The sequence below is a fragment of the Brassica napus genome, chromosome C8 (assembly GCF_020379485.1).
Source record: "Brassica napus cultivar Da-Ae chromosome C8, Da-Ae, whole genome shotgun sequence".
Classification (NCBI taxonomy): Eukaryota; Viridiplantae; Streptophyta; class Magnoliopsida; order Brassicales; family Brassicaceae; genus Brassica; species Brassica napus.
The window spans coordinates 33,444,435-33,453,812 of NC_063451.1; the positions used below are offsets into that span (position 1 = coordinate 33,444,435).

Sequence of the window (9,378 nt, forward strand, 5' to 3'; positions counted from 1 at the left end):
CCACTTAAGGAAGAGAAGCGAAGAACATATATTTTCACCGTCTGAACTTAAGCCCGATAAGATCATACGGACACATAGCGAAGAAAGGCCCAGACGATACACAAATAAAGAAGCTCTGCGTTCTGCGGTGCGATACACGTGTCAGCACCGAGGCTCTCTACTTTATTCGCTGGCATCAGACGTGGAGGGTCGAGGATTGAGAGAACTGTTCTTTTATATATACTAGAGGCTTTTCCTGGGCTACTCCCGGGATATTCGTATAAGTTTTAATTAAATTAAAAAAATACAATAACATTTGAATATAAATTGTTATATATACTACAATTGATTTTAAACTATTAAATTGGTAAGAAATTTAAATTCGTTTGAATTTATTGATTGCCTTATGTCTAAAATATTTCATATAGTTTAACTCACAATTTGTTATTAAAGAAAATCAGAACGATCAGTAAGATGGGTCAAAATTAACTAAACCTTGTTATACTTTAAAATACATTTATCTTATTAATTTAAGTTTTGTATAAAACAATTGTAAATTTAAAACCGATTTAAACTTTGTTTTAACTTTAGAATTATTGAGTTGTAATACCATATTGAACAGTTTCATAACAGAAATTAAATTGAATAAAAAATTGATCCAAACTAAGGATAATGTTGTTCTCCAAATCAATTCATAAAAATACATAATAAATAAAAATTATAACAGACCAAACCAGTTTTAAGACAATTTTTTAAATAAACCATCACCGAAACTTTATATTTAAATCATATAAACCAATAATAACTCTTTAAATTAAGATATTCCGGCCTCGTCACAAAGATATTAGTCTTTACTTTTATGTTGATTTCTACATTTGGTTATTTATTTTAAAATTATAATCTGGTGTTTTTTAAAAATTTATATATGGTGAGGATTTAGTTTAATATTTACAACTTTTAAATTACTTATGAAGATTGTTGTTGAATGAATATAATTTGAAGAAGTGGTCTAAGTCTAAATCCTTAAACAACTCTCCACGATGTGTTTGAGTCTCCATTTTACGCTCTTTTCATCGTAACTGTTACCAATGAAATGTGTTCAAAATTTCAATCATCGTAATTACTACCAATTTTTGTGTTTAATTTTAGACTAACTACATATGTTTTGAGCCCAGTTATTCATCGTACTATGTTACAAAAAGAGCATACGAATTATTTGAAAAATGTAATCCATTGGAACAAATTGACAGTGATTAGTTTCCAATATATGGTGCAAGATTAAATACTTTCAACGGCGGGCAAGTCTCACACATTGTCTTCCTAAGTTTTTTATGCTTTTTTTTTGCTAAAATTTGGTGCAATTGTCTTTCTAAGTTCTTTATGTATCTTAGCTAATTTATTAGTCAAATAATTTATAAAAGGATCCCAACTTGGATTTTGATATATAAACTTTATGTGTATATATGGTCTTGAAAGTCTTCAGAAACATTTAATCTTTCTATCTTTTTGTACAAAGATCACTTTGTCCCCAAACGATATCTTCTTCTGAGATTCTTCCAGACATCAGCAATAACTCAGGAGAGAGAGAGAACTAAAAGCTTAAAAATCACGAAACTTAGTGGATAGTTATTAGAAACTTAAAATAAAGATTAAAAAAAGGCTTCAATGGTTGCCATGTGCCCCGGAGAGGCAGCAGGAATTACATCCTCCGGCCATGTATTCAATGGATAGAAACAACCGAAGCTCAGGGACACGCGTTGCTAAATTATTTATACTCCCCCGTCCCATGTCATTTAGCGCCGGTAATTAATTTGACAAATACTTTTGAAGATTGAGTATCATCTTCAGAGGCTTTGGTTTCACTTTGTTCATGTATTAAAGAAAGAAACAAATCTCTAGTCTCAAGCTCAAGAATTGAGTAGTGAATAAAAGATGAATGGTAAATTTGTCCAAAAAAAGATTAATAATAACACTTAGCACCATTGTCTCTAGAGGGAATTTATTGGCAACTGTTTCGGGTTTATCAGTGAACCCATGCAAAAAAAATTAAGTCTTCAACAATCTGGAAATAAATTTTGATTTAAAAAGAAAATGACTAAACAAAAATATTGCTATAGATCTTTTACAACTCCCGAACACAGAAAGGAGTTTGTTTTTTAAGTTATTACCTCAGAAGTTGGGATCTCTATGTTTACAGATGACCCAGACTTAACGACAACTTCAGAAACATCTTCGTTGGAGAATTTGATATAATCATCTCTTTCGTTACCACCGTACTGAACCGGGATCTCCTCTGCAAGAAAGTACCTTCATCAAGCCACAATGCATTAATGTTATGGTAAAGATTGACTTTTAGAGCATAGTATGGGGTTCTTACTTAGAAGAGTCTCTGTGACATTAGCTGGAGGAGTCACAACAAACTTGCTCTTCATTCTTCGTGTTAAGAATGGAGAGAGGAGAGTGCTGCCAGCTTAGAACCCATTATATATCTAAGGCACAGGATCGATACATCCCAAGCTAGTTTGTAAAGATTGAGCCATTTGGATTAGGTTCCTCTTTGTTCCATGAGCTGTGTGTCTTCGTCCAACATCGTCTCCGGATTCTCCTTCTGCACCATTTATTTTATTGAATCATTAGAAAGTGCTTTCCATCTTCAATATGAAAGGGTAATAATATTTTTTTACTTCTTTCCTGTCGACATGAGCGTGGAAGAAGTTGAGGGATATCATTACTATGGAAGCATTAAGAAGTTGGGTGGTAATATGGAATACAATTTGCTTACTCTTTAGGTTGTATGTGTACCAACAATCTCCTTCCCCGTGATCAGTCAAGGACTGGACGTTGCTGGAGATGATGCCCAACGATGAGTTTCATGTGCCCAATAAATCTAAAACATTAATGCACCTAATACAAAACGGGGAGGAGATGTCAGAACTGTTGGGGAATATTAAATAGATCCCTTTTGTGGAGACCAGTTTCATCCCATCTATAATTTAATTCTCAATTTTATAGTCTATATGTAATTATACTACAATATAATTGAATTCCATTTTATTAGTTTAGTAAAACCGTATCTGATTTTTGAATTTAAAAATATTTTCATCATTTATATGGTTTTAGTAGAACCATCTAACAATACTCCCCAAATTCTCCAAAACTCTTTATAGTTTTTTTAACATTTTAGAAAACATTAATTTGTCTCAAAAAAAATCTATCAAGCTGATCAACGTTGATATTTTTATTTGATATTATTTTTAAAAGGGGTAAATTTTTATGAATTTTTCCTTTTATAAATAAGTTTATCTAGGCTATGTATTTTAAAAATAGAGATAAAATTTGTAAATGAACGAAATTGTTCTTTAGAAAGATAAAAAAACAAAAAACAATTTGTAAAACGAACAAAGAGGTTGAAGTTTTTCTTTTCCTCTCTAGCTTTTATCTTCTTGATGTTTTTTTATCCGTCCTTTGAAGTGCTTGACGTATTTGATTGAGCTGTCAAAGTAAAATCTTGTTGCGAGTGAAAAAGCGAGTTCAAGATGATTTTAAATATTTTGTGTTTTTATTTTTTTGTTAACTAAATTTTGTGAGTTCAAGATGATTTTAAATATTTTGTGTTGTTATTTTTTTTTGTTAACTAAATTTTGTATGAATAATAATTTGCTAACGTAATTACTTATGTTTCTAATTGAAAGCTTGCAAGTTATGGAAAATTACGATCCATAGGGGTGGCCATAATAATGCAGCCATGCCGCTTCTAATTTTGGTCCATTGTGCATTATACAAGTTTGGTAGAAACAACATCCTGCTCTAATATATTTATTAAAGACAACGGAGTTGTTCATTTAGTTCACTAAACAAAATATTATAATATTTTGTTCGTATTTGACAAAAGATGTTATGGTAGTATGTTATGACGTTAATGGCATATAGACGACTAAAAGATATATCTAGAGATATCATGCCCAAATACTAAGGGGGAAAAGGAAATCTAAAATAGTAAAACCAAATATTGTGTCGCAAAAATGAAATCTAGGTTTGATAAGTCCAAAATGAGAATAAACTAAAGCCCACACATAAGCCCACTGCAAATGAAAGAAAAACTTGAAGCCCAGACGTAATTGAAGCCCGTCTAATGTGTAAAAACAAAATGAACTGATTGGATGATTATTTTTGATGATGTGGATAGCCTAATTGCTCACTATATTGTGCTTTTAGTATTGTGATAGATAGACGACAAAATAATCTAAAAAGGCTAAGAATCTAATAATAATAATTAAAGGTCGTCAATTAGGCTAAGAATCTAATAATAATAGTTAAAGGTCGTCAACTAGTTCAACTTCACTTCAATTTGAATGATTTATGTTTTATATGTAAGATTTTGGATGAAAAACCTGAAACTTAGAAAATTTAGACAGACCAAAAAGTTAACCAAATCATGGGCCTGACTTGGTTTTTGTTGCTCACCACATGTTCACCGCTGCTATCGCACGTGACACTGTTTGGAAATAAATGTAAAGCTTTTTCCCGGTGCTCATATTTCGACTCGATCCAAATCCTGTACAGGCCCAGTTCATATATAAAAGTAGATATGATAAACACAGAAACGCACGTATATTTTTGGAGTTATCCAAGTACATTAGTATGTAGTTAGGTGAATAGACATTTTAGGTATTTTATGAGTGATCTTTTTTCTTGTGTTTTAATCATTTTGAGTCAAAACAGTTTTGGTGTTTTTAGGTAAACATTTTCGATTATTTCTGTTAAATGTTTTTTATTCGCCTTTTAGCTAATTTGAGAAAAAAATGATTTAAAGATTTAAACACATGAAAATAGGGTGTTAGGGCAAAAGAGAAGAGCCTCGTCCGTCACTCATTGTGGGTCTCGTCTTACAGACACCCAAAGAGGGAAGAAGAAGAAGAAGCAAATCATTACACATTTTTTTTTGTGTTTCACAAAGAGATGGAGAGAGCAACCATTTCCCCGAGCCTGAGTCAAAACTACTTACTTTGTCCTTCACCACGCGCCTTTACCACGCGCCTCCACTCCTTCTCCACTACTCGGAACCTATCTCCGTCATCTTGCTCCTCCTCCATCAAGGTCTATCTTCTTCTTCTTCTTCGTCTTCCTTCTCCACTGTTATATTAATTTCTCAAATTGTTATCATCTTCTTTACCCATTTTTTTTTCTCCGATTATATATATATTCACAGCTTCAGCATTCTTCTTCCAATGGCGGAACCTCCCTTACTCGTTGCAACGCCGTCCTCTCCAATTCGTCTTCCAGGTTCGTTGTATTCAAAATCATTTTGGGGTACCCTTATTTGAATTTGATGATGAGACGACTCTGGGGTTTTATTACATTGTTGAATATATATAGTGCGGAGGTAGCAGACATAGATTGGGACAACATAGGGTTCGGTCTTAAGCCGACTGATTACATGTACGTCATGAAATGCAACCTCGATGGGGAGTTCTCAAAGGGTGAATTGCAACTTTTTGGGAACATTGAAGTCAGCCCATCTGCTGGTGTTCTCAACTATGGACAGGTTTTTGTTTCTTCAAAAGTCACCTCCTTTACTGTTATTGAGTCTTACTAGTTGTGTGTGCTTCTGTCTGTAGGGACTGTTCGAAGGAATGAAAGCTTACAGAAAGCAAGACGGTAAGAACATCCTCCTCTTTCGTCCTGAAGAGAATGCAAATCGTATGAGAAGTGGCGCCGAGAGGATGTGTATGCCTGCTCCTACCATTGACCAGTTTGTCAAAGCTGTCAAAGCAACCGTATTAGCAAACAAACGTTGGGTAAAATAAATGATACGCAAATAAAGTTTATTAAGAAATTTGTTTGCTGTTATGATGAGTTAATCGATGTATTGTTGTTATCAGGTTCCACCTGCAGGGAAAGGTTCTTTGTATATTAGACCGTTGCTAATGGGAACTGGAGCTGTTCTTGGTCTTGCCCCTGCTCCAGAATATACTTTCCTTGTCTATGTTTCTCCTGTTGGAAACTACTTCAAGGTTTTTTCAACGTTCCTCCTTTCAGTAAAGATCTAAACATTGTAGATTGTTGTTTAATGCAACTTCTCCGTTTCTCTCAGGAAGGTGTGGCACCAATCAATTTGATTGTGGAAAGTGAATTTCACCGTGCAACACCTGGTGGTACCGGTGGTGTTAAGACCATCGGCAACTACGCTGCAGTAAGTAAATCTGATTTGGTGAATAAATTGATACTGGCTTTTGTGCTTACTTACTCACTCACACACACATACAACTCATAACATAGGTACTGAAAGCACAGTCGATTGCGAAATCTAAAGGATATTCCGACGTTTTGTACCTTGATTGCGTTCACAAACGATACCTTGAAGAGGTCTCCTCTTGCAATATCTTCATTGTCAAGGTAAAAACTCCATTTACATTCTATAAGATGTCTCTCCACTTATCAGTCTAAGTTCACAAGGCGTTTTAGATGAGATTAAGATTCTGACACCTTGTTAGCAAGCATCTCAAGCTACTAAATCTCTTATAAAAGAAACCGTTCTTACCAAATAAATTGTTTCTGACTTACTGTCTTTGACAGGACAATGTGATCTCTACTCCTGATATAAAAGGAACAATCTTACCAGGGATTACGCGGAAAAGTATAATCGACGTGGCTCGTACCCAAGGTTTTAAGGTAATCTCAATTATACTCACATCTTGAAAAGAGGATCAAAGTACCACAAGTAGCAAATGGTCACAGAGCATGTTTATTTGGTAATCATGCAGGTGGAGGAACGGAATGTGACAGTTGACGAGTTACTAGAAGCTGACGAGGTTTTCTGCACAGGAACCGCCGTGGTTGTCTCTCCAGTTGGAAGCATTACGCACAAAGGCAAAAGGTATTAAACAAGCCTATAAAATGTGCTTTTATTGCATTTCACAAGAGTGTTTCTCATCCTCAATAATATGCACACGCAGAGTATCTTATGGAGAAGGTAGCTTTGGACCCGTCTCGGAGAAACTCTACACCGTTCTGACAAGCTTGCAGATGGGTCTGAGCGAGGACAACATGAACTGGACTCTGAATCTGAGTTAGAAAAACTCTACACCAGTGTTTTCGGTTTTATTTTTCATCCTCGTATGAGTCTCTCATTCTTATTCGTAAAACTACAAGTTGGATTGTTTTAAAAACTTGGTTCGATCTCAAAAGTCGACATCTTACAACTTAGCTGCTTCACGATTAGTAGATGTCGGTATACTTCAGTCTTTGTTTGCACTTTGAAGCCTAATATTTAAAACTAATTTCCGGTTTCTTTTATAATGTTTCACCCTGTCCAAACCGGCTGGACCGGGTCAAATCAAGTCGAAGGTGACCACAGTTTATTCATCAAGCTCAAACCCTCGATTTTTCCATGTCCATTCGTCTCCGTGCAAAAATAATGGTTAGCCATAAGAGCAATTCTATTATAGTCTATACATTTATGTATTAAAACATGATTTCTTGTCCAATAAATAAACTAAGAGAAATTCGTTTAAACCGAACCGAATCGAATACAAACCAAACCGAATATAAACCGAACCAAACATAATCAAACCGAAATCGATTCAAACCAAACTAACTATGGTTTAGGAGGTGTTATTGGTTTATATATTTTGATTGATTTAGAAATCCATATAGTATTTATAAATCCAAGTAAAATATGCAAATCCGGAGGTTTTCCCTCGGATTTGAGTCTTTGTATTTTTAACTAAGAAATCCAAACAAATCCATTCAAATCCATTATAAAATCAAATATATTAGTAAATCCGTATGATTGAATAACACTTGATTTGATACAGAATTTATGAATCATTAAACCAATAACACATGATTTTAATACTGATTTGAAAATCATAGAACCAATAACACTAGATTTAGTTCGGATTTTCAAATCCATTAAAATACAACAACCAATAACCCCTACTTACTTCAGCTGGAAAAATTCTAGAACCGAACTAACCAAACCGAACCAAACTCGAACTGAACCGATAAAATAACCGACGTGCCCACCCCTAATTATAGAGTATCTCAACTTTGATATCTTAGAAAACCCAACAAAAAAATAAAGAATGAGTATCATATTTATTAATTTTACAAATATATTAGTTTACCAATTTAATATAATTTTCATATTTAATTTATTTATTACTTCTATTTTTAAATAATACAGACTATACTTATAAAATTTATAAAAATAACGTATAATTTTATTTTACTTTTTATAATAAAATTTTAATAAAATTAATTTATAATAATATTATACTTATTTCGAAATTAATCTATGCATTAATTAAAAAAAATTTGTTTTGTAAGATTTTGTTAGATTTTTTCTTAACAGATTTTGTTATTACAAATTTAAATTTACAGCTAAAATTGATTTATTATTGATATCCTTATAATTATTTATTTTTTTTAGAAATTTTATATATTTAATAAAATAATGTAAATAGTCAAATAAATGTAATTAAATATCCGGTCCTATATGAATTCTAAATAGTAGATAAAATGGTACGTCTCTTTTAATATTTAAACTAGATCTCGATCCGCGTAACCGCGCGAGTTTTTGTTTTCATTTATTTTATATAAACATTTTGTTTTCAATTCTAAATTGGTATATATTATAATATATATGTGTCTATCAATTTTTAAAACATAATAAGTTTACGGTATATTTTTTTCATTGAATAGATTGTTTCAAACTTTCACATGTATTTGTATCTTCTTCTATATATATATTTTCGGAATATTATTTCATTATTAAAATCGTAACTATATATATAAAGATTAGTAAAATATTGTTTTATTATCATATTCAAAAATATTGTAACATTTCACAAATTTAGAAAGTTTTTAAGAAATTAAACTTTTCGCTTCATAGATTTATATTATCAAGTAAATAATTAAACATTTAGTTTTTGTTTAATTTTTAAAATAAACTATATAGTTTAAAAAAAATTTCATTGGTTTAAGCATTTAAGGTAGTAAAAATTAATCATTGTTAGATAATATGATTTTTGTTATTTAAAAAAAAATCTTTATAATTTTAAAAGTTAACATCGACAAATATTTAAATAATTAACATATGGAGGTATAGTATTACAATTAACATATGGAGGTATAATATTGTTTAAATCTAATTATTGAAAGCCCAATAAAAATTTCTGGTAGACCCAAAATTTAAATGATAAAATTATAGATTAAATGTAACATGACTTTATAGGAATATGTCCATTTTTAAAAAAAATCACACATGAATCAAGGTTGTAACTTTTATTTTAATATATAAGATAGTCTTTGTTTGAACTTTGAAGCCTAATATTTAAAATTAATTTCCGGTTTCTTTTATAAGGTTTCACCCTGTCCAAACCGGCTGGACCGGGT

General features: G+C 31.9%; 1 protein-coding gene across 2 annotated transcripts; it reads left to right on the forward strand.

Annotated features, from left to right (window-relative positions):
- Positions 1–4,650: 4,650 nt before the first annotated feature.
- On the forward strand, positions 4,651–7,269 carry LOC106418519 (branched-chain-amino-acid aminotransferase 3, chloroplastic). 2 transcript variants are annotated; one of them, XM_048766095.1, is made up of 11 exons: positions 4,651–4,716; positions 4,813–5,076; positions 5,189–5,262; positions 5,356–5,524; positions 5,598–5,777; positions 5,862–5,993; positions 6,074–6,172; positions 6,259–6,375; positions 6,556–6,651; positions 6,744–6,856; positions 6,936–7,269. In XM_048766095.1, exons 2-11 carry the CDS (start codon positions 4,939–4,941, stop codon positions 7,051–7,053), a joined length of 1,236 nt encoding a protein of 411 aa, XP_048622052.1. In that variant the 5' UTR covers positions 4,651–4,716; positions 4,813–4,938; the 3' UTR covers positions 7,054–7,269. The 2 variants fall into 2 exon arrangements, with proteins under 2 accessions (XP_048622052.1, XP_013714695.1); XM_013859241.3 differs by lacking the exon at positions 4,651–4,716 and having other exon boundaries at positions 4,803–5,076.
- Positions 7,270–9,378: the final 2,109 nt, after the last annotated feature.